The sequence below is a fragment of the Rhinoraja longicauda genome, chromosome 3 (assembly GCF_053455715.1).
Source record: "Rhinoraja longicauda isolate Sanriku21f chromosome 3, sRhiLon1.1, whole genome shotgun sequence".
NCBI lineage: Eukaryota > Metazoa > Chordata > Chondrichthyes > Rajiformes > Arhynchobatidae > Rhinoraja > Rhinoraja longicauda.
This window is the reverse complement of record NC_135955.1, coordinates 16,392,767-16,419,175: the sequence shown is the minus strand read 5'-3', so window position 1 is coordinate 16,419,175 and position 26,409 is coordinate 16,392,767. Positions and strand designations below refer to the sequence as shown.

At 46.6% G+C, this 26,409-nt stretch overlaps 1 protein-coding gene across 2 annotated transcripts in view; it reads left to right on the top strand.

Annotated features, from left to right (window-relative positions):
- Positions 1-26,409, top strand: part of galntl6 (polypeptide N-acetylgalactosaminyltransferase like 6) — an 801,537-nt gene that overhangs the window by 280,784 nt on the left and 494,344 nt on the right. For both annotated transcript variants that reach the window (XM_078396864.1, XM_078396865.1), the window contains 2 exons: positions 1,923-2,031; positions 21,533-21,671. In XM_078396864.1, the coding sequence (XP_078252990.1) occupies positions 1,923-2,031; positions 21,533-21,671 (248 nt within the window). The remainder of the gene's footprint in view (positions 1-1,922; positions 2,032-21,532; positions 21,672-26,409) is intronic.

The window sequence follows — 26,409 nt, the reverse complement described above, 5'->3', positions numbered from 1 at the left end:
GACACATGGTGCGCAACACCAAAGGGTGAAGGGGTGTGCACGTGTGAGACAGAATGCATTTACTATCAGAGATAGACACAAAATGCTGGAGTAACTCAGCGGGACAGGCAGCATCTTTGGGCCCATTCATTCTATCCGGAGATGCTGCCTGTCCCATTGAGTTACTCCAGCATTTTGTGTCTATCTTCGGTGTAAACCAGCATCTGCAGTTCCTTCTTCTGCATTTACTATCGATTCTGCATCACTGCAAGGTTCGCATGCTCATTCAGAAAGCTGCAGAGTGCATTAAAACTCAGGAGCATCTGATGTCCCCCAAGGGGAGGTTGTCTATAAATTGAACCATGGAAAGGAAGTTAACCAGGGCAGATAAAGTCAAAGAGGGCAATTTGAGAAAAGTTTTATTTTTTTTTAGTTTTGGTTTTCGAGATACAGTCCGGCCCCTCGGCCCCTCGGCCCACCGAGTCTGTGCCGACCAGTGATCCCCACACACTAGCACTACCCTACACACTCGGGACAATTTACAATTTTACCAAGCCAATTAGCCTTCAAACCCGTACATCTTTGGAGTGTGGGAGGAAACAAGAGATCCTGGAGAAAACCCACACGGGTCATGGGTCGAATGTACAAACTCTGTACAGACAGCACACGGAGACAGGATCGATCCCAGGTTTCTGGCGCTGTATGGCAGCAACTCTACCGCTGCGCCACCGTGCCACCGTTGCCAGTGTTTACCATTGCGGAGGAATGTTGTGACTGGAATGAATGAAGGCTTATTTCTCTGTGGTTGAGCGATTACCAGCAAGGACGCATGAGGTCAGCATTGGTGCCATAAGCACATAACAAGGCTGGCGTACACCTTGTGAATTTACATCCTGTGTCCCCCAGGGGTGAGGATTATTTGCTTCCCCTCCAGTTCTCAGCGTGGCTGATGAGGCCTATTGTACGAGTGCATTTCACAGCTTCGTGTCTGCTTGAAGCACGTACCAGCCACTGAAGTGGGTTTGGAAGGCGGCCAACATACGAAGCGTGATGTGTGATAGGCCACCAATTTGCGCACAGCAAGATCCCGCCAGCAAAACTGGTGCAGTGGCACAGCTGGTAGACCTGCTGATTCACAGCGCCAGAGACCCCCGGTTCGAGTCTGATCTGAGGTGCTGTCTGTTTGTTTGTGGAATTTGCAATGCCTCCTTGTGACCGCCTGAGTTTCCTCCGGGTGCTTTGGTTGCCTCCCACTTCCCAAAGACATTCAGGTTTGTAGGTTATTTGAGTCTGAAACAGTAGCGCCCTAATATGTAGGGAGGGAGTGGATGTGAAAGTTGGATAACTTTGAAAACGTAGACGAAGAGTGATTGATGGTCGGAGTGGGCTAAAGAGCCAAAACGCTGGAGTAAGTCAGCAGGTGAGGCAGCATCTCTGAAGAACATGGATAGATGACATTTCGGGTCAGGACCCTTCTTCCGACAGGAGTAACTTGGGGTCAGGCAGCATCTCTGGAGAAAAGGAATGGGTGACATTTTGGTTCAGAACCCTTCTTCAGTCTGGGTGGGTTTTCTCCAGGTGCTCTGGTTTCCTCCCACAATCCAAAGGCGTATAGGTTTGTAGGTTAATTGGCTTCTGTAAAATTGTAAATTGTCCTCAGTGTCATAAGGAACAGGAGTAGAATTAGGCCATTCGGCCCATCATGTCTTCTCCGCCATTCAATCATGGCTGATCTATCTCTCTCCCCTAACCCCATTCCCCTGCCTTCTCCCCATATCCACAGTGTGTAGGATAGTGCTCGTATACAGGGCGATCACAGGTCGGCACGGACTCTGTGGGCCGAAGGGCCTGTTTTTACTCTGTAGGTCTAAAGTCTCAATCTGGTTGATAGCGAGATGTAAAAACAATGTAAATAAATGTGATGATCTGTTGATGTTTTCCAGGGGTTCCCATTCATCCCAAATGTAGACCGTTCCTACGGCTGGCCGGGCGGATTGAAGAGGATAGACTGGCACAACTATCAGAGTATTCAGGAGGATCTCATGCGCTCAGGTATGGACTACAAGAACTATAAATTCTACAGGTCAACTGCTAAAGAAAATAAGGAGAGAAGCATGTTTTGAGTTCCCTCTCTAATTTTTAAAGATGAGCTAAAGTCCATTTCAAATCAAAAGAAATTCTCCCCAGACACCTATTTTGATATATTTACATCCTCCGGACATTTCTAGCTAAGCAAGACTTTACTTCCCATCTCTATTTACTCTTAGAGAGAGCTTTGGTCAGCCACTGCAGTAGGAAGACGTTCATGTCATAAGTCATAGGAGCAGAATTAGGCCATTCGGCCAATCAAGTCTACGCCGCCATTCAATCATGGCTGATCCATCTCCCTCCTAATCAAGAATTTGTCAATCTCCATGTTAAAAATTCCCCAGTGGCTTGGCCTCTACAACCATCGGTGACGATGAATTCCACAGATTCATGACCCTCTGCTTAAAGAAATTCCTCCTCATCTCCTTTCGAAATGTAGGTTATTTTATTCTGAGGCTATGATCTTAGTCCTAGACTCCCCCACCAGTGGAAACATCCTCTCCACATCCACTCTATCCAGGCCTTTCACTATTCAGTAAGTTTCAATCATTCATCCTTCTAAACTCCAGGAAGCACATGCCCAGTGGCGTCAAACCGTCATCATATGTTAACATCGCATGGAACTAGTGTGAATGGGTGATCAATGGTTGACATGGACTCGGTGGGCTGAAGGGCTTGTTTCCATGCTGCATCTCTAACTAAACTGAACTTACTTGTTCAATTGAGGAAGCCACGTCAAGGAGGTTTGGAATTACTGATCAAAAAGAATTACGGCATGTTTAGCAATTTAATGGCAAGAATTCTTAATGATTTGAACATCAGTGCAAACACCTTCATTACATTAAATTTGTAACATTTCAGTTTAATTTAGCTCAGAGACACAACATGGAAACTGGCCCTTCGGCCCACCGTGTCCACACTGATCATCAATCACCCGTTCACACGAGTTCTATGTTATCCCACTTTCAGTTGTACATTGGAAGGAGATTCACAGTCACAAATAGATTTCAGTTTAGAGATACACCCCAGAAACAGGCATTTGGGCCCACTGAGTCCGCTCCGACCAATCATCCGACACTAATTCTACGTTTTCCCAGTTCCACATCCTACACACACGAGACGTTTGACAGAAGCCAATTAACTTACAATTTATTCACAAAATGCTGGAGTAACTCAGCAGGTCAGGCAGCATCTCGGGAGAGAAGGAATGGGTGACGTTTCGGGTCGAGACCCTTCTTCAGACTGATGTCTTTGGAATGTGGGAGGAAACCAGAGCACCCGGAGAAAACCCACTGGTCACAGGGAAACGTACAAACTATGTACAAACAGTACCCGCAGTCAGGATCGAACCCGGGTCTCTGGCGCTGTAAGGCGGCAACTCTACCGTTGCACCACCGTGCCGCCCTCAATGGGTTGCAACTCACCTTGAACCATTAACCCTTTAGCGATTGTCCTTGCACTCCCACAGCAGCCTAGTTGCGGTGCAGTGGTAATTGCAGAGTGCACTGGTGGTGATTTTACGACAAATCTGACAAGCCGATGGCTGCTGTAATTATCTGTTGGGATCACAGTCTCCAGCCAACTTTACATGTTAACTGAGAATCGCAGCCTCTCAAGCACTCACTGTGATTATTAACTACCCTGGCCACACACCATGCAGAACTAGTCGGGTCATGACAAATGGCAGAACATGACAAAGAAAATAGCAGATAATGCAAGCAGACTCACAGCTTCACACACCTCCAATTTGCAGACAACCCATTAACATGTCTGAGGATATGACAGCCTCACTGATTGTTCTTTATCTGGAAGTCTGGCTCCGTAAGAACATCAGAAATACAAGCAGATTGCTCAGCCCCTCATCTCTTGTCCATTGTTCAATTTGTACCTCCTCACACGACTTCATCCAGGGACCCCGAAAGTCCTCTCAGGTGAGGCAGACGTATGCTTTCATCTCCTCCAATCTCATCTCCTGTAACCGGTGCTTCCAGTGTGGGCTCCTATATATCGACGAGACCAATCGCAGGCTGGGTGATCGTTTCGTTGAACACCTCTGCTCAGTCTGCCTTGACCCACGCAATCTCCCGGTTAGACAATAGGTGCAGGAGTAGGCCATTCGGCCCTTCGAGCCAACACCACCATTCAATGTGATCATGGCTGATCATTCTCAATCAGTACCCCGTTCCTGCCTTCTCCCCATACCCCCTGACTCCGCTATCCTTAAGAGCTCGATCTAGCTCTCTCTTGAATGCATTCAGAGAACTGGCCTCCACTGCCTTCTGAGGCAGAGAATTCCAAACATTTTAACTCCCCTTTCAATTCCCACACTGAGATTTCTGTCCTGGGCCTCCTCCACTGTCAGGGTGAGGCCGTACACAAAGTGGAGGAACAGCAAAACCTCATATTTTGCTTGGGCAGCTTACAACCCAGCAGTATGAATATTGATTGCTCTAATTTCAAGTAATTCCTGCATTCTTTTCCCCCATCAATCCCCATCCCCCCTGTACCCACACTAGTCATTTTACTAGTTCCACTGTTCGCATCTTTGTCGTTCCCTGCCGTTAGCACATCTTCCCCAGCCAACAATGGGCCATTGTGGACTCCACCCTTCCTGAGGTCATCTGTTGCCGGCCTTGTTTTGTTCTGGCCTTTTCTATCTTTCAGTCTGATGAAGGGTTCCGACCTGAAAGGTCACCTATTCCTTTTCTCCAGAGATGCTGCCGGACCCGTTGAGTTACTCCAGCACTTTGTGTCTTCTAGAAACCTTGTAAGAAGTTTGGAGACATAAGAGACTGCAGATGCTGGAATCTGGAGAAAAACACGAAGTGCTGGAGGAACTCAGTAGGCCAGGCAGCATTTAGGGAGGAAATGGGCAGGCTATGTTTTGGGCCAGGAGCCTTCTTGACACTGATTGCAGTAGGGGGGGGAAAGCTGGAAAAGAGAGGTAGGGGTGGGACAAAGATGGACAAGTGATAGGTTGATAGACACAAAATGCTGGAGTATCTCAGTGGGTTTGGCAGTATCTCTGGAGAAAATGAGTAGGTGATGTTTCGGGTTGGAAACAGTTAGGTTAATTGGCTTATTCACAAAATGCTGGAGTAACTCAGCAGGTCAGGCAGCATCTCAGGAGAGAAGGAATGGGTGACGTTTCGGGTCGAGACCCTTCTTCAGACTGATGTCAGGGGGGCGGGACAAAGGAAGGATATAGGTGGAGACAGGAAGATAGAGGGAGATCTGGGAAGGAGGAGGGGAAGGGAGGGACAGAGGAGCTATCTGAAGTTGGAGAAGTCGACGTTCATACCACCGGGCTGCAAACTGCCCAGGCGAAATATGGGGTGCTGCTCCTCCAATTTCCGGCGGGTCTCACTATGGCACTGGAGGAGGCCCATGACAGAGAGGTCAGACTGGGAATGGGAGGGGGAGTTAAAGTGCTGGGCCACCAAGTTAATTGGCTCCTGTACATTGTTCACAGTGTGTAGGATAGAACTAGTGTATGGGTGATCGCTGGTCGACGCAGACTCTGGAAAAGGAATAGGTGATGCTTCGGGTTGAAATCCTTTTTTGGACTGAAAGACAGAAAATGCCAGAACAAAACATGTTGTCAAGTCAATTTTATTTGTATAGCACATTTAAAAACAACCCACGTTGACCAAAGTGCTGTACATCTGATTAGGTTCCAATGGAAAAAAAATGAAACATACAGTAGCACGCAAACAGTTCACAGCGCCTCCTCAATGAGCCTCAAACGTTAGGGAGTAGAAATAGGTTTTGAGCCTGGACTTAAAGGAGTCGATGGAGGGGGCAGTTCTGATGGGGAGAGGGATGCTGTTCCACAGTCTAGGAGCTGCAACCGCAAAAGCGCGGTCACCCCTGAGCTTAAGCCTAGACCGCGGGATAGTGAGTAGCCCCAAGTCGGCCGACCTGAGGGACCTGGAGTTAGAGAGGGGGGTTAGAAGATTTTTGATGTGGGGGGGGAGTGTCCATTTAGGGCTTTATACGTGAATAGGAGGAGCTTGAAGTTGATTCTGTACCGTACAGGGAGCCAGTGGAGAGAGGCCAGAATCGGGGTGATGTGGTCCCTTTTACGGGTACCCGTCAGGAGCCTCGCTGCGGTGTTTTGGACCAGTTGCAGGCGGGACAGGGAAGATTGGCTGATCCCAGTGTATAGGGAGTTGCAGTAGTCTAGGCGGGAGGAAATGAAAGCGTGAATGATTTTTTCTGTTTCGTCGAATTGGAGGAAAGGTTTGATTTTAGCTATGGTTCGAAGTTGGAAGAAGCTGGCTTTTACCACGGCGTTGACTTGCTTATCAAATTTTAATGCAGAGTCAAATATCATGCCGAGGTTTTTGACATGCGGTTTGACTAGGCAGGATAGACTTCCAAGACTGCCTGTTATCAATTTGATGGAGTCGGGGGGGGGGCCGAATAGGATGACCTCAGACTTGCTCTCATTTAATTGGAGGAAGTTTTGTGCCATCCAACATTTTATGTCCTCAAGGCAGTGTGAGAGGCAGTACCAGGCAGTACCAGGTGTTGTGGCGATAGGCAGTGGGTCAAGGCCACTTGGTAGACTGGATTTAATGCGTTCCTTAACTAGCCTCTCAAAACATTTCACGATGGTGGATGTCAGGGCCACAGGACGGCAGTAGTTTAGGCATGAGGTCTTGCTTTTCTTCGGCACCGGGATGGTGGTGGTCTTCTTGAGGAAACATCCATCTGTCCATTCCCTCCACAGATGCTGCCTGACCCGCTGAGTTCTTCCAGTATTTTTCCTGTATTTGATATCATTTCTCAATTTTCTGATCTCATTTGGCACCGTCTGCTTAATGTTCCCTCGTATGATCCACACGCCTTCTCAATAATTAGTCTGGTGTAGTGCGCTGCACTGTGTTGATGGTAAGATATCCTTCCTTCAGTAGGGGAGCCAGATGGGAGCTCACCAGGACCTTTTATAATTGGAATCAGATGATTCTCGGCTTGTCATCAAATCTAATAACGTCCAACTGGCAATAAACCTTCCGCTTGGCGGGGGGGAGGGGGGGGGGGGGGGGGGTGGATTGCTGTCCATAAGGACAACCAGGTCCTTCTAACCACCAACATCTTTCAACACCTTTCAAAAAGTAAGATAAACCTTTTACCCCGTCACAAACCACCATCAAGAATAGCCATCTGGGTTGTGGTACTTTAAAGTGTGGTTTCGGACTGAGACAGACGGAGCTGCTGATGTTGGAATCTTAAATCCTAGGCGGCGCAGTGGTAGAGTTGCTGCCATACTGCGCCAAAGACTCGGGTTCGATCCCGACTGCGGGTTCTGTCGGTACGGAGTCTGTGCATTCTCCCTGTGACCAAGTGGGTTTTCTCCAGGTGCTCCGGTTTCATCCCACACTCCAAAGACGTGCAGGTTTGTAGGTTAATTGGCTTTGATAAAATTGTCCTAGTGTGTACGATGGAACAAGTGTCCTGGTGATCACTGGCTCGGTGGGCGGAACTCAGCGAGTCAGGCAGCATCTGTGTTGGGAATGGGCAGATGTCATTTTGGGTTGGGGACCGTTTTCAGATTGACGGTAGTCGAGGGGAGAGAGCTGGAAAAAAAGAGGTGGTAGCAGGACTTCCATATCTCCTGGTTTATTTATTGATATATTTAAATGGGAATCGAATATCGAATCTTAATATGTCGAATTGAATCGAATGTTAACTTGTCCATTCCACCCTGTCATACAGAAACTGCCCCATCAGAGTACAATGAGCAGGTCACAGATACAGATGCATTAAGGCCGCAGACCTAACATTGACCAATCATTTAATCCGACTTAATACATAGGCCATTTTCACATGCAGGTCACTATCAGCCCTTCAGAATGAATTCACTCTAATTATCTTCAAACTTTGGATCATAATTTAACATGTAAATATCGGCATAACTGTACGGAATATCACGGTTCATGAATATGGAGGTTAGGTTAGGTTATCTTTATTGTTGTCATGTGTACCAAGGTAGAGTGAAAAGCTTTCAAGTATAAATGGCAGAGCAAAGGGGGAGATCCAGAGTGCAGAATATCGTTTTGAAGAGAGACACAAAAAGCTGGAGTAGCTCAGCGGGACAGACAACAACTCTGGTGGCGTCACCCATTCCTTCTCTCTAGAGATGCTGCCTGTCCCGTTGAGCTACTCCAACTTTATATGTCTATGGTTTAAACCAGCATCTGCAGTTCTTTCTTACGCAGAACATAGTTCTCAGCAATAGAGTCATAGAGTCATAGAGTCCTACAGCACAGAAAGCCCTTCGGCCCATCGTGTCCACGCCGCCCGTTACCAAACACAGTCTAATTTTAAACCCATTTTCCCGCATTTGGACCGTAGCCCTGAATGTTGTAGCATTTCAAGTGCCCATCCAAATGCCTCTTAAACGTTGTGAGTGTTCCCGCCTCCACCACCACCCCAGGCAGTGAGTTCCAGACTCCAACCACCCTCTGGGTGAAAAAGTTCTTTCTCACATCCCCCCGAAACCTCCCTCTCCTTACCCTGTATCTATGTCCCCTCGTTGTTGAACCTTCCACCAGTGGAAGAAGTTCCCCAACATCTACCTAATCTATGCCCCTCATGATCTTGTACACCTCGATCATGTCCCCTCTCAGCCTTCTCTGCTCCAGGGAAAACAACCCCAGTCTGCCCAGTCTCTCCTCATAGCCGAGGCCCTTCATCCCTGGCAGCATCCTAGTGAATCTCCTCTGCACCCTCTCCAAAGCTATCACATCCTTTCTATAATATGGTGACCAGAACTGTACACAATACTCCAGCTGTGGCCTCACCAGTGTTCTGTACAATTCCATCATTACCCCCCTACTTTTATATTCGATGCCCCAGCTAATGAAGGCCAGTAACCCATATGCCTTTTTGACCACCCTGTCCACCTGTCCTGCTGCCTTCAAGGACTTGTGTACCTGTACTCCAAGGTCCCTCTGTACCCCTGTCTTCCCTAGGGTCCTTCCATTCATGGTGTACTCCCTCTCCAAGTTATTTCTGCCAAAGTGCATCACCTCGTACTTTTCAGGATTAAATTCCATCTGCCACTGCTCCGCCCATCTGACCATCTCATCGATATCTTCCTGCAGCTTGCAGATCCCTTCCTCGCTATTCACCACCCCCCCCTACCTTTATGTCATCTGCAAATTTGTTGATCATGCCCTGTACGTTGACATCCAGATCATTTATGTAGATTACAAACAGTAAGGGACCCAACACCGATCCCTGCGGCACCCCACTGGACACCGGCCTCCAGTCACAGAAGCACCCTTCTACCATCACCCTCTGCCTTCTGTCACTAAGCCAGTTTTTTATCCATTTTGCCAAGGTGTCCTGGATCCCATGGGCTCTTACCTTCTTGACTAGTCTCCTGTGTGGGACCTTGTCAAAAGCCTTACTGAAATCCATGTATACCACATCCACTGCACTACCCCCATCTACCTCCTTGGTCACCCCTTCAAAAAATTCAATCAAGTTAGTCAGACACGACCTTCCCTTAACAAAGCCATGTTGACTATCCTTAATTAACCCTCGATCCTCCAAGTGAAGACTGATTCTGTCCCTCAGAATCTTTTCTAGCAATTTCCCCACCACCGATGTCAGACTCACCGCATCAGTTCCAAAAGCAAGGTCTAATGTCCTTGATGGGTTAGAGGTGAAACGGACTGCACCCTAGCTGATGGAAGGACCATTCAGAAGCCTGATTACAGGGGGGAAGGAGCTGTTCCTCAGTCTGGTGGTGCGCGCTTTCCAGCATCTGTACCTTTTGCCTGGGATTAGCATGAGGCCTGTTGGAAAATCATGGGGTAAAGAGGGAGCTGAGTGCAAAGGATTTAGCTGAGGATATTGAACTGGAGCAGGTAAGAGTGAAGTGGAGAGCGATGAAGCGACTTATTACAGATGAGAAAAGGATTCTGATATAAAGCACTGAAAAACAAAACCTTCTAAAAGTGAGCCAGCTTTCAGTGGATGTGGGTTTACATGCTGATCAGACTAGTTAGGGACAAGATTCCCGTTCCCTAATGGGCAGTTGTGAACCAGATGGGGTTTTATGACAATCCAGTAATTTCACGGTCACTCTCAGTCCTTCCATCTTCTTTTCTAACTGTTTTTATTAATCAATTGAATTTAATGTTCCCAGCTGGAGTGCTGTGTTTTATGGCCCCAGATTATTTGCCTTGGGTCCTAGATTTCCAAACACAGCAAATGCGGGCGGCACATTGGCGCAGCGGTAGAGTTGCTGCCTCACAGTGCCAGTCACCCCATTTCAATAGACAATAGACAATAGGTGCAGGAGTAGGCCATTCGGCCCTTCAAGCCAGCACCGCCATTCAATGTGATCATGGCTGATCATTCACAATCAGTACCCCGTTTCTGCACCCTCTCTCCATACCCCCTGACTCCTCTATCATTAAGAGCTCTATCTAGCTCTCTCTTGAAAGCATCCAGAGAATTGGCCTCCACTGACTTCTGAGGCAGAGAATTCCACAATTTACAACTTTTGATCCTGACTATGGATGTGGTCTGTACAGAGTTTGTACGTTCTCCGTGTGACAGTGTGGGTTTTTTTCTGGGTTTCCTCTGAGTAAAAATATTGTAAATCATCCCTCATGTGTAGGAAAAGTGCTCGTGTACAGGGTGAATGCTGGTCGGTGCAGACTCGGTGGGCCGAAGGGCCTGTTTCCACGCTGTATCTCTAAAGTCTAAATTGAAAATGGCTACCACATCACAGCAATTGTTTTCTTTGCAAACATTACTGTTCTGAATTAAGACTTCTGACTCCTCGCTCCCGGGTGAGGTTACCTGAAGTTGGGGAAGACACAATGGAGCCACCAGTAGAGCACATGTCTCGCTAGCTCAGTGATTTGGGCCTAACCCGATCTACAGAGCTGTGTAATTGGAATTTGCACATCTACCCTGTGAATGTGTGCATTTCCTCAGGATGCTCCGGGTTTGTCCAGCATCCCAAAGATTTGCAGGTTTGCAGGTCGATTGGCCGTCGTAAATTCCCTCTATTGTGCAGCTGAGTGTTAGAATTTGGGATGGATCGCTGGGAATGTGGGAGAATAAAGTGGGATTAGTGTAGATGATGTGTGGGTGATGGGTGCCAAACTCATCAATACTCACTTCACGTTAATTTAGATTTAATATGATTTTAGTTTAGTTTAGTTTATTGTCACGTGCAGTGTATTGTGCAGTGCAGTTTTATTGTACAGTGAAAAGCTTTAGTTGCGTGCTAACCAGTCAATGGAAAGACTATACCTGATTACAATCGAGCCGTCCACAGTGTGCAGATACAAGATAAAGGGAATAACGTGTTTAACGTTTAGTGCAAGATAAAGTCCAGTAACGTCCGATCAAAGATAGGTAGATAGTCGCTCATAACCACTCTCTAGTTGGTGGTAGATTGGTTCAGCTGCCTGATTACAGCTGGGAAGAAACTGCCCCTGAACCTGGAGGTGTGTGTTTTCACACTTCTTTACCTCTTGCCTGATGGGAGAGGGGAGAAGAGGGAGTGACTGTCCTTGATTTTGCTGGTGGCCTTGCCGAGACAGCGTGAGGTGTAAATGGAGTCAATTGAAGGGTGGTTGGTTTGTGTGATGGTCTGGACTTCATTCACAATTCTCTGCAATTTCTTGCCGTTTTGGATGGAGCTGCTTCCAAACCATCAATCAGGATAAAATGCTTTCATTGGCACTTCTGTAGAAGTTGCTGAGAGTTGTTGGGGGTATGCCAAACTTCCTGAAGTAGAAGCATTGATGTGCTTTCTTGGCCATTGCATCAATATGGGTGGTCCAGTACAATATGGGTGCCCCATTAGGGCCAATTGTAAAGAGGCCAATTAACCTACAAAGCACCATGTCTTTGAGACGTGGGGGGAAACTGGAGCACCCGGGAAAAATCCCATATGGTCACAGAGAGAACGTGCAAACTCCACACAGACAGCCCCCGAGTACGGGATCAAACCCGGGTCTCTGGCGCAGTGAGACAACAGCACTACCAGCTGTGCCATTGTGCCACCCAGTCTCCACACACGCCGTTATACCTTCTGGGTATCTCCAGCACTCTCTATGTTTATTCCAGGGAAAAGTCTCTTCGTTTTCTTTGAAGTTGTCGCATTGAATTGGTTACATCACCTGAGAGGGATCAAAGTATCTGCCTAACACCCACGTTCTGTGCAAAGTCAGAGTTTGAGGGGAGACTTGATAGAAGTAAATAAAATCACCAGAGGCATCGATAGGGTAGACAGTCAGAACCATTCTCCCAGGGTGGAAGAGTCCAACACTGGAGGGCACGGCTATAAGGTGAGAGGGGGAAGTCTGATGGAGATGAGCGGGACATGTTTTTCACACAGAGAGTGGTGGGGGCCTGGAACGCATTGCCAGGGATGGTGGTGGAGGCAGGTACCATAGTGGAGTTTAAGTGGTTGTTGGATTGGCACATGGAAGGGCAGGGAATGGAGGGACATAGATCACGTATAATGATTCAACGATTCAATTCAATGATGCGATGATGATTCAATGATACTTTATTGTCACATGTATCTCGGCACTGTTAAATGCTTTGTTTTGCATACAACCCGATAAAATCTCGTCGCAGACTTTACCCAGGCAGTACAGAAATGTCGCCACATTTTGGCGCCGACAAAATTACAAAGGTTCACTGGCAGATGAAATCAGTATAACTTGGCATCATGTACGGCACAAACATTGCGGGCTGAAGGGCCCTTTCCTGTGCTGTTCTATGTTCTGTCCGAAAGATAACACCCTTGACAGTGCAGCCTTCTCTCAGCGCTGCACCGGAGGTTTTTCATGCATTTTTTAACACGCGGGGGGTCTCTGTGATACGACTTGAGCCCATAAGGTAAAGACTCGGAGTCGAGGGTATTACCACCTGAGCCACACCTGAGAAATGCTGGAAGAATTTGCAAGGAAGAAGAAGCAGGAGACGGCACAGCCTTTAAGAAATCAAAGCCATTCATCCTGGCCACTGGGACAAGATGTAAGCTTCAAGCAGAACTAAACAGGATCGAACCTGAGATTGCTGTAACTCCGCCAGCAAGGCTCAGTGCTGCTGAGCCCGTGGAGAGGCTGAGGCCAGGAGCAGTGTTGAGGGAGCATTGGTATCAGATCACGTCTGGAGTATCCGTCAGAGTTTAAATTGGACAAGCCAGCGCACTGATTTACTGCATGGGCAATAAAGCAGCTGGTTTTCTGCCATTAGTCAACCTGTCGGACAAAGAGAGGATTCCAACAAAACACAGCGAGTAGACATCGAAGCTTGATGGTCGCCTCACTGTGAGGAAGCGGGTGATTTATGGGCTGCGTTTCACAGCCGAGAGAATTGAATGAGAGGCAGAGTCTTTTATCATTGCTCTGCGGTTTAGTGTGTGGGGACGTGGGACATCTCGAGCACCGGGTGCATTAAGTGGATGGTAATTCTCTGTTGAGAATGACTTGGCAGGTGGAGGGGTTGACGGGTAGGGGGATGGTAGAGGTGGATTTGGCATGAGGGGAAGTCCAGACAATGGAGGTTGTTGGGCACTTTGTTGGGCCTGGTTGAGTCCACTACTGGACTGCCATTGTAACAGTGGGCCTCTGGAGGGACATGTCCACATCCACTCCCAGCCCCAGCAGAGAACCCAGCTGTGCCACTGGAGTATCACTTTCAACACTCAAAACAACCGGCAATCATAGAGAGAGCATGCATGTTCAACAGTCCCGTAAACTCAAAACACACAGATAATATGGAATATTTTTTTTAAATTCAATGGTGGTGGGAATGTGGAAGGAACTGCCAGAGGTGTAACTGAGGCAGGTACCAAAGCAATATTTGAAAGACATTCAGACAGGAACATGGATAGGAAAGATTTAGAGGGTTATGGGCAAAAAGCAGGCAAATGGGACTAGTTTAGAGGGGGCATCTTAGTCGGCATGGACAAGTTGGGCTGAAGGGCCTGTTTCTAAGCTGTATGACTTTACTAATAACTGTAATATTTGATAACTGTAACGGTGCCCAAAACCCATAAGTACAACCGAAGAGACATTCAAAGACAAAGCTCATCGTTGCTGGGGTTAGAGTTATGAAGTGATTAAGAGCCTGATCATTGCTGGACAAGAGCTATTACTGAACCTGCAAATTCCCCAGATTATTTGTTCTTTTGTGCTTATCCAATTTCTGTCTTGGAAATTTTGATTGAATCTGTTCCCACCATCCCTCTTGGGTTCCAATTTGCTACCATCCTGAGTGTAAAAGATTGTCCCTCACATCTGCTTGTATTCTTTGCCCAAAGTTTTAGATCCTTGAACCATCTGCTACTGGGAACAGATTCCCTCAGCATGGTGGTTAAGTTCAGGAATGGTGTCCAGAAGACAGGCCTATTGATCTGGAGATCCCTCCATTCCCTGCATATCCATGTGCCCAGCTAAAACCCCTTAATGCCACTGTTGCAACTGTCTCCACCACCACCCCTGGCAGCACGTTCCAAGCACCTGCCACACTATGTGTGAAAAACATTTCCCCACACATCTTCTTTAAACTCTGCCCCTCTGATGTGAAAGCTATGCCCACTAGTCTTTGATATTTCCATGCTGGGGTAAAAGTTCTGACTGTCTACGCTATCCATTTCCTTGACTGTTCTTGTGGGGGAGGTTGAGCAGGCTAGAACTTTGTTATAGGGAGAGATTGAGCAGGCTAGGACTTTATTCCTTCAAGTGCAGAAGGAAGAAGGTGATCTTATCGAGGTGTACAGAGGAAAGATCGGGTAAATGCACATTTTTACCCAGAGTAGGGGAATCAAGAAGAAGAGGACATAGGTTTAAAATGAGGGGGGAAAGATTCAACAGCGACCTCAGGGGTAACATTTTTTTACACAAACAATTGTTGGCATATTTAATGAGCTTCTGGAGGAGGTAGTTGAGGCAGGTACTATCATAATATTTAAGAGGCATTTTGACATATACCTGGATAGGACAGGTTTAGCGCGATATAGGCCAAGTGCAGGCAGGTGGGACTAGTGTAGATGGGGCATGTTGGTCGGTGTGGGCAAGTTGGGCCAAAGAGCTTGTTTACATGTTGTATGACTCGATGACTCCATAAGGCTTTTAAGCTACTCATTCTTCCAGTCCACATGAAGGGTTTCAACCCGAAACAATGGCTTTGCAATTCCTTCCGCGGATGCTACCTGATCCGTTGAGTTCTTCCACAAAGCCCTCGTCTTTTTACGGCTCCAGATTCCAGCATCCGCAGTGCTTTGTGCCTCTGCCTTTGTGGTGGCCCCACAGGTTCACTATGTCACTCAGCACGCACTCCTGCACCTCCAAATGTGCCAGTCAGCTGCATCTGCTGGCACGCATTTCTGCTCAACTATCAGGGCAGCTCAGTGGCACAGCAGTAGAGTTGCTGCCTTCTAGTGCCAGAGACCCGGGTCTGAACCTGACTACGGGTGCTTGTCTGTACGGAGTTTGTACGCTCTCCTCCTGACCTGCGTGGGTTTTCTCCGGGAGCTCCAGTTTCCTCCCACTCTCCAAAGACATCCACATTTGTCGGCCAATTGGCTTGATATAATTGTAAATCGTCCCTGGTGTGTGTAGGATAGTGTTGATGCACGGGGGATCACTGGTCAGCACGAACTCAGTGGGCCGAAGGGCCTGTTCCCGGGCTGCATCTCTAAACTGAACTAAAACCAGTCACTCCCAGATGGCTGAGTAGGCAGAACTGCCCACAATGCAGGTAATGCGAGTTTTTTTGGCAGCCGCACTTCTATCATTGCCTCTCCTGTTGCTTCGACTGATCAGATTGTTAATAAATTAATGATGAACCTTTAGCCTACATATGTTTTCCCATTGCACCTGTCTCCCGGAGCTCCCAGACGATTAATAGAGGTCAGTCTACGTGACTGTTAGCTTACTTGACAAGGTGAAATGTTAAAGAGTATTTATCAGCCACTTCAAATTCTTCTTTTAACCTCTGTCCCCTCTGATAATAACTAACTGTTAACATGTATGTTTGACCCTCTTTCTATAAAAGTAAGAAATGAGTGAGGTGAGTGAGGTATGATTCTATTAAGCAGAAGCTGACAATGGATACGTCATGCCAATTCTTTCTCCTGAGTAATTTTACCAATTTATATTTTACATATCCAGGGCACTAGGTTCATATATTTAATTACATTTGACGTTTATGGCAAAACAGAAGTTGAGGATTTAATTTTCCAAGATGTTTGGATGATATTCACAGTCATTTTTACAGTCGCACCCCAGACCATCACACAAACAAACCAACCCCCCCTTCCATGGAAGAAGTACAGAAGTGTGAAAACGCACAACTCCAGATTCAGGGACAGTTTCTTCCCAGTTGTGATCAGGTAACTGAACCATCCTATCACCAACTAGAGGGTGATCCTGAGCTACTGTCTGAAGAAGGGTCTGGACCCAAAACGTAACCCATTCCTTCTCTCCAGAGATGCAGTTTGTCCCGCTGAGTTACTCCAGCTTTCAGTTTAAATCAGCATCTGCAGTTCCTTCCTGCTATTTACCTCATAGGAGACTCTCAGACTATCTTTAATCTGACGTCACTGGGTTTTACCTTGCACTATATGTCACACCCTTTGTGCGTACACTGTGGATGGCTCGATTGTAATCATGTATGGTCTTTCCACTGACTGGATAGCACGCAACAAAAAGCATTTCACTCTGCCTCGGTACACCAGACAATAATCTAAACTAAACGAATGCATTTAAGTTATATGCGGGAGCACATTTGCTTGAAGTTTGCACCTAAACTCACAAAATCAAATGGGACAGTGGTATTTTTTTCGTTTTAATTAATTATTAATTATTTGTACATGAAATGTGAACGTTATCGAGATTCATGGAGAAAGACAGACAGCAAGGGGTGGGATATTTATCAAGGATTTGGGATGATTTCTTTCACTCGGAGGTTGAATGAAACCTGGAGCTCACTGCTGAGGGGGTGGGAGAGGCAAGGGGTGTCAGAACATTCAAGAAACATTCAGTGAAGTATTTGAAACACTGAAGTACAGCAGGCTGAGGCCCAGGCGTGGCGCAGTGGCCAGCGGTAGAGTTGCTGCCTTACACTCCATCGATGAGGATAGTCCACAACCCTACCCTCATTCATCACTTGCGTCACCTCCTCAAAAAAACTCGATCAAGTTAGTAAGGCATGACCTGTTACTTATAAAGCCACGATGACTGTCCCTAATCTGCTCATTCTCTTCCTAATGGGAATAAATCTTATTCCGAAGAATCCGCTTCCCTAACACTGACGTGATGCTCACCAGTTTATAATTCCATAGATTCTCCCTACTTCCCTTCTTAAACAAAAGAACAGTGGCACAGCATTAGAGTTGCTGCCTCACAGCGCCAGAAACCCGGGTTCCATCCTGACTATGGGTGCTGTCTGCACAGAGTTTGTACATTTTCCCTGTGACCTTGTGGGTTTTCTCCGGGTGCTCCGGTTTCCTCCCACACTCCAAAGACGTACAGGTTTGTAGATTAATTGGCTTCAGTATAATTGTAAATTGTCCCGAGTGTGTAGGATAGTGTTAGTAGACGAAGGTGATCATCAGTCAGTGCGGACTCGGGTGGGCCCAAGGGCATGTTTCGACGCTGTATCTCTAAAGTCTAAAGAATAACATTGGCTTTTCTCCGGTCCTCTGGAACCTCGCCTGTGGTTAGAGAGGATGCAAAGATCTTTGTCAAGGCTCCCGCAATCTCATCTCTTGCCTCTCTCAATAATCTTGGATAGATCCCGTCGGGTCCAGGGGATTTATCCGCCTTAATGATCTTCAAGAGCCCCAACACCTCCTCATTCTTAATTTCATATAGCCCTTGCAGATTAGTATTCTCCACACTGATCACACTGTCCAGTCTGAAGAAGGGTCTCGACCCGAAACGTCACCCATTCCTTCTCTCCTGAGATGCTGCCTGACCCGCTGAGTTACTCCAGCATTTTGTGTCTACCTTCGATTTGAACCAGCATCTGCAGTTACTTTCCTATACTATCCTTCATGTTCTTCTGTTTGGTGAAAGCAAATGCAAAGTACTTCATCCTCCGATTCCAAGCACAAATCCTCTTGCCATTTCTTTTAAATTGTCTTTTGCACTAAAGTCTTTATTTTGTGCAGTTATTTCTTCTTTTCATTGTCTTGCAGAATTTATGTGAAATTAATATATAATTTATCTTCCTGCTGCGTGTTGTCCAAGTCCATGTTGCCCGCGCTGCTACTGCAAGCAATGCTTTCATTATAACTGCACCTCATTTTACTGCGCAAATAACATTAAACTCAGCTTGACTTTAGTTTAATTTAGAGACACAGCGTGGAAATAGGCTATTTGGCCCACCGGGTCCACGCCGACCGACAAACACCCATACACTAGTTCAATCCTGCACACTAGGGGCAATTCACAGAAGCCAATTCACCTGCAAACCTGCGGGATGTATAGGTAATAGTGATTGTAAAACAACTTGGCAGTCAGAACAGAAAGTCTGGTTTAGTTTAGAGATGCAGAATGGAAACAGGCCCTTCGGCCCACCGGGTCCGCGAGGACCAACGATCACCCGTATACTAGTCCTATGCTGTCCCAGTTTCGCATCCGACACACCCGGGTCGACTTAGATAAGCCAATTAGTGATCACCCTGTACACTAACACTATCCTACACACGAGGGACAATTTATAATTTTACTGAAACTAATTAACCCACAAACCTGTATGTCTATGGAATGTGGGAGGAAACGAGAGCACCCAGAGAAAACCCACAGGGAGAACGTACAAACTCCCTACAGACAGCACCCAAGGTCAGGATTGAGCTCGCTGTAAGGCAGCAACTCCGCCACTGCACCACCTGACGTGCTATCATTTGACTTGATCCGACATGACTTTTTTGTTATATCATGGTATCTTACTAAGGAGAGCAGATGGTTCATTGAATCCTTGCTGGCTCTCAGAAAGAACTAACCAATTAGTCCTATTCTTACTGCTCTTAAGCAAACTTCCCCTTTCAAGTACTTATCCAATTCCCTTTTGGACATCGCTATTAAATCTTTTCCCACTGCATTTTCAGGCAGCACATTCGAGATCATAAACTTGCTGACTTTATAAAAAATTCCCCTCCCCACAACCCTCAGCGTTTTTCCGGCCAATTATTTTAAATGTATGTCTTCTGAGGAACCAACCCTTTTGCTCGTGGGAACAGTGATGATCAAATTGTTTGAATGAAGGTCAGAGAATAATATGTATGGTTTTAAGAACCCCATTATTGAAAGGAATGAAAAACTCACACTGATACAACCATTGCTATTGAAAGATAAGAACATATTTCACCTATTTCTAATTGGAAAGAGGTCATTTTGAGGGAACACAAAAAGATTGTTACGCAAATTGGATCGATAGCCATCATTTTGAATTTGTCACTGAGGGAAAGGACAAACTGGGATAGTTTCTTCCCAGCTGTTATCAGGCAACTGAACCATCTTATTAAAAGCTAGACAGCAGTCATTACTATACATCCACCTCATGGGAAACTCTCGGACGATCTTTAATCAGAGTTACTGGATTTTATCTTGCACCAAACGTTATTTATTTTATGTATCTGCACACTGTGGACTGCTCGAGTGTAATCATATATATTCTTTCCGTTAACTGGATATACGCAACAAAGCTTTCCACTGCACCGCAGTACACATGACAATAAGCTCAACTAAACTAAAATAAAGGAAAGGAAAGGAAAGAAGAAGAATTTCTTTACACAGGAGCTTGTGAATCTTGATATTGTTCAGGGACTATTGGGCAAATAGTTAAAACTGGTGAAGATAGACAATAGACAATAGACAATAGGTGCAGGAGTAGGCCATTCAGCCCTTCGAGCCAGCACCGCCATTCAATGCGATCATGGCTGATCACTCTCAATCAGTACCCCGTTCCTGCCTTCTCCCCATACCCCCTCACTCCGCTATCCTTAAGAGCTCTATCCAGCTCTCTCTTGAAAGCATCCAACGAACTGGCCCGTGTCTCCATGTCCCCGTGTCTCCATGTCTCCATGTCCCCGTGTCTCCATGTCCCCATGTCTCCATGTCCCCGTGTCTCCATGTCCCCGTGTCTCCATATCCCCGTGTCTCCATGTCTCCATGTCCCCATGTCTCCATGTCTCCGTGTCTCCATGTCCCCGTGTCTCCATGTCCCCGTGTCTCCATGTCCCCGTGTCTCCATGTTCCCGTGTCTCCATGATCCATGTCCTCGTGTCTCCATGTCCCCATGTCTCCATGATCCATGTCCCCATGTCTCCATGTCTCCATGTCCCCATGTCTCCATGTCTCCATGTCCCCGTGTCTCCATGTCTCCATGTCCCCGTGTCTCCATGTCTCCATGTCCCCATGTCTCCATGTCTCCATGTCCCCGTGTCTCCATGTCCCCGTGTCTCCATGTCTCCATGTCTCCATGTCCCCGTGTCTCCATGTCCCCGTGTCTCCATGTCTCCATGTCCCCGTGTCTCCATGTCCACATGTCCCCGTGTCTCCATGTCCCCGTGTCTCCATGTCCCCGTGTCTCCATGTCCCCGTGTCTCCATGTCCCCATGTCTCCATGTCCCCGTGTCTCCATGTCCCGGTGTCTCCATGTCCCCGTGTCTCCATATCCCCGTGTCTCCATGTCTCCATGTCCCCATGTCTCCATGTCTCCGTGTCTCCATGTCCCCGTGTCTCCATGTCCCCGTGTCTCCATGTCCCCGTGTCTCCATGTTCCCGTGTCTCCATGATCCATGTCCTCGTGTCTCCATGTCCCCATGTCTCCATGATCCATGTCCCCGTGTGTCCATGATCCATGTCCCCGTGTCTCCATGATCCATGTCCCCATGTCTCCATGTCCCCGTGTCTCCATGTCTCCATGATCCATGTCCCTGTGTCTCCGTGTCCCCATGTCTCCAAGTCCCCGTGTCTCATTGTCTCCATGATCCATGTCCCCATGTCTCCATGTCCCCGTGTCTCCATGTCTCCATGATCCATGTCTCCGTGTCTCCATGATCCATGTCCCCGTGTCTCCATGTCTCCATGATCCATGTCCCCGTGTCTCCATGTCTCCATGATCCATGTCCCTGTGTCTCCGTGTCCCCATGTCTTCATGGCCCCGTGTCGCATTGTCTCCATGATCCATGTCCCCGTGTCTCCATGTCCCCGTGTCTCCATGACTCCATGTCCCCGTGTCTCCATGACTCCATGTCCCCGTGTCCCCCTGTCTCCATGACCCCATGTCCCCGTGTCCCCCTGTCTCCATGTCCCCGTGTCTCCATGACCCCGTGTCTCCGTGACTCCATTGTGTCCATGTCTCTATGACTCTGGTCATGGTGGTTATGTGGGCTTGAGGGACTCATCCGCCCTGGGGCTACTTGTCAAGTACGGACTGGTGATCTCAATCTTTGTTGCAGGAAAGGGTGAGCACGGGAAGCCGTATCCACTGGCGGAGGAGGATCAGTCTGATTCAGTGTACAGAGAAAACGGCTTCAACATTTACGTCAGCAACAACATCGCCTTGGACCGCTCTCTGCCCGATATTCGCCATCCAAAGTGAGTAAAAACGGGAAGGCTTTTATCATAACTATTTACCCTCAGGCTAATTTTCACTCCTGCTCGTTCCACTGTTCGTATACCTTCAGTATCACCTCTTCCACAGCCAACACTGGACCATTGTGGGCTCCACCTTTTCAGGATCATCAGTGCCGGCTCTGATTTGTCCTGTACCTTTTCATACCTTTATTTTCCCTCTCCCCTGACTCACAGTCTGAAGAAGGGTCTCGACCCGAAACGACACCTATTCCTTTTCTCCAGAGGTGCCTGCTATCTTTGCTGTAAACCAGTATCTGGAGTTTCTTTCTACACATTTACTTTACTTTAGTTTAATTCATTGTTACGTGTACTGAGGTGCAGTGAAGAGCTTGTTGTTACGTGTTATCCAGTCAGAGGAAAGACTATACATGATTGTAATCAAGCCGTCCACCACAGTGTACCACACCACAGGATAAAGGGAGTAATGCTTGGAGCAAGATAAAGTCCAGCAAAGTCCGATTAAAGATAGTCTGAGGGTCTCCGGTGAGGTAGATGGTGGCTCAGGACTGCTCTCTAGATGGTGATAGGATGGTTATCTTCCACATATAAGGACATAGAAAATAGCTAGGAAGGAACTGAAGATGCTGGTTTATACCAAAGTTAGACACAAAATGCTGGAGTAACTCAGCAGGTCAGGCAGCACCCTTGGAGAAAAAGGATGGGTGACATTTCAGGTTGAGACCCTCCTTCAGATGGAAAGTAGGAACGGACGAAGGGAGAAAAGACCCGGGAAAATCAGGCTCGACAACCCTGTTTTGTCCTGGTCTTTTCTCACCTCCAGTCCTTCACTCTCCCCACCCCCCACCCCTACTTTCAGTCTGAAGAAGGTTCCCGTCCCGAAACGTCACCTATCCATTTTCTCCAGGGTAAAGAAATGAGCAAGGCGTGGTTATTAACAATGTGTAGAACACAAAGTGCTGGAGTAACACAGCGGGCCAGGCAGTATCTCTGGAGGACATGGATAGTTGACTTCCTCAGAATAAGACTTCTTAATTACTCTTCAGACTTATTGAAGAATTTTGTTCCATTTAGAGACTAAACGGAACTAAACTAAACTAAAGTTAAACTTTAAAGATGTGCGAGCAAGATTTTTTACACAGAGGGTGGTAGGGGCTTGTAATGTGCTGCCAGGGGTGGTGGTGGTGGAGGCAGATACAGTAGTGGCATTTAAGAGGCTTTTAAATGGGCATGTATATATAGGAGTGGAGGGATATGGATCATGTGCAGGCAGAGGAGAATCGTTTATCTTGGCATTATGTTTGGTGTGGGCATGGTGGGCTGAAGGGCCCGTTCCTGTGCTGTACTCTACTGTCCTGTGCTCTGTGTAATCCCATGTAGGTCAGTGTGGGTAACCATAGCAACCTTCCCGCTGTGAAGGACATTGGTGAACCAGATGAAATTTTTACGACAATCTGATTGTATCAGGTCACCATGAGGGACACAAGCCATATAATTTATTCACTTAACTGGATTTAAATTGTCCAGATGCTGTGCTGGGATTTGAAACCTGTGTCACATCCAGACCTCTAACTTTCCAGCCCTTTAACAATACCAATGGCACCTAAAGTTTTGAAAATGTCCATGACTGTCTTAGAGAAACTCATCTCCAAACCCTGCAGTTACATTATCAGAGATTAAAGAACGGTTTAGTTTATTGTAATGTTGTACCGAGGTACAGTGAAGAGCTTTTTGTTACGTGTTATCCAGTCAGCGGAAAGACTATACATGATTACAATCAAGCTGTCCTCAGTGTACAGATACAGGATAAAGGGAATAAAGTTTGGTGCAAGGTAAAGTTCTGTAAAGTCCGATTAAAGAGAGTACAAAGGTCTTCAATGAGGTGGATGGGAGGTCAGGACCACTCTCTAGTTGGTGATAGGATGGTTCAGTTGCCTGATAACAGCTGGGAAGAAACTGTCCCTGAATCTGGAGGTGTGGGTATTCACACTTCTGTACCTCTTGCCTGATGGGAGAGGGGGTGACTTGTCCTTGCTTACATTCCAATTCTTGTATATATATATATATATATATAAGCTTCCAAATAAGCTCAGAACCATATAGACTTGGAGGCATTGTTTTTGTCTTTGCACTATTAATGTTTGTTTATCTTTTATATATATATTTTATATATATTATTTATATATATAATATATTTTATATATATTATATTTTATATATATTATTTTATATATATATATATATATATATGTAAATAAATAAAAAAAATATATATATATATATATAAAATAATATATATAAAATATAATATATATAAAATATATTAGAAAAATAAATAATATATATAAAATATATATATAAAAAATAAACAAACATTAATAGTGCAAAGACAAAAACAATGCCTCCAAGTCTATATGGTTCTGAGCTTATTTGGAAGTTGCAGTGTTTAATAGGCTGATGGTTGCAGGGAAGAACCTGGACATTACAGTTTTCAGGGTCCTATACCTTCTTTCCGGTGGCAGAAGTGAACTGAGAGTGTGGCCAGGGTGGTGTGGTGCTCTGATGATGCTGGCTACCCTTTTGGGGCAGTGACTCTTGTAGATACCTTCGATGGTGGGGAGGTCAGTACCTGTGATGGACTGGGCAGTGTTCACCACATTTTGCAAGCTTCTTCGTTCCTGGGCATTCGAGTTGCCGAACCCGGCTGTAATGCACACACCTCACCTACCTATCTGTGTATCACTAACAAATTTGCCTTTGGTGTTTTCATTCAAGTCTTTTATAGGCATTTTGCGAAGCTTTATTCCAGCCACAAATCCCAGTGGCACAGCTTTCATTACATATTGCAAGCCAGAAAAAATACCTACTTATGCCACTTCCTATTAGCCATTTACCATATCAATGTTACCTCCTACACCATGAGTTTTTTGTAATAATATTACATCCACTTTATCTGCTGTCGTCACCTCTTCAAAGACCTACAGCAAATAGATCAAACATGATTTTCCTCTCACTGAAGTGTGTTGACTTCATGGCGTGATTAAAGTGATTGCAATTTAGTTTTTGCATGCACCAAATCACCGCAGTTTCAGCTGAAACTTATTCTAAAGTGGTTTTGATTCCACTGTAGCATCAGTTTCACGTGAAACCTATTGGCCTATTTCTTGCAGTCATAACGACAGCAAAACTGTTAACCTTCACAACTGACAACACCTTCTGAGGACATGTAACCCAGTCAAATGCAGCAATCTAGATTGGAGTCACAAGGTAACTGCAAATGCTGGAATCTTAAGACAAAACACAGAAAAGGCTGGCGGGCAGTGGGTAATGTCGCTGCCTCGCAGCGCCAGAGACCCAGGGTTTGATCCTGACCTCAGCTGCTGTCTGTGTGGAGTTTGCACGTTCTCCCCGTGACCGCATGGGTTTCCTCTGTGTGCTCTGGTTGCCTCCCACATCCCAAAGACAAATGTGGCCTCACCAACGTCTGGTGTGACTGTAACATAATGTTGGAAACTCTATGCACAATCGATTAATCTCGAGTCAGAAAACTAGTGTCAATAACCACAAATGTTAAACCGTTAACAAACTGAGGGGCTCTCCAGGCCATAATCTCTCAGGCCGTTTCTGATTTTATCACTTCCGGCTGTCTGCCCTCCACAGCCTTCAACCTTATCGTTTCCCAGCCCCCCGCACGGCCCGGTTTTACCTTCTCCCCAAAATCCATAAACACAACTGCCCCGGCAGACCCATTGTTTCTGCCTGCACCTGTCCCACTGAAATGATTTCCATGTACCTCGGCTCCACCCTATCCCCCCTGGTCCAATCTCTTCCGACCTATGTCCAAGACACCTCACATGCCTTTCATCTCTTTAATGACCCGCTTTCCGAGCCCCCACTCCCTCATCTTTACTCAGTCTGAAGAAGGGTCTCGACCGGAAACGTCACCCATTCCTTCTCTCCGGAGATGCTGGCTGACCCGCTGAGTTACTCCAGCTTCGGTTTAAACCCACATCTGCAATTCCTTCCTACACATATTTCGCTAATGTCCTTCAGGGAAAGGCAAACAACTCCCGCCTGTGTGGGACTCTCGACCGGTCCATGGGTCTGACCTTTTAACTGCCCTTTGCTACCTTGAAAGCAAGAATAAAAACTATGACCCTGTCAGCAACTAATGTGTCCCTGTCAACAAATAAACAAAAGTAATGGATGCAATATCTATTCACCTCCAATCACCTTCACCTCCTGCCCTTCACCTCCCCCCACCCCCTCCTTTCGGTCTGAAGAAGGGTCTCGACCCAAAAACTCACCTGTCCTTTTTTTCCAGAGCTGCTGCCTGACCCGCCGAGTTTCTCCAGCACTTTGTGTCTATCTTTTGTGTAAACAAGCATCTGTGGTTCTTTGATAGACACAAATGCTGGAGGCTGGCTTATACCAAAGTTAGACACAAAGTGCTGGAGTAACTCAGCTGGTCAGGCAGCATTTCTGGAGAACATGGATAGGTGACCCCCTTCAGATCTTTGTTTCTATATTTCATGGATGCAATATTCCATCTGCATCAGCACTGGCACATTGTCCCGTCTGGGAGGCCCTGTTTCCCATCCCGTGTCAAGGTTTACATCACACCAGAGGCAGCACCGTAATCCTCATTTCATTCCCCAGCACGGAAAGTTGGTGATAATAAAATGATAATGTCAAGGTTGTGCGGCGTGAAGTCAACATTAAGGGCTAATAATTGATCAGC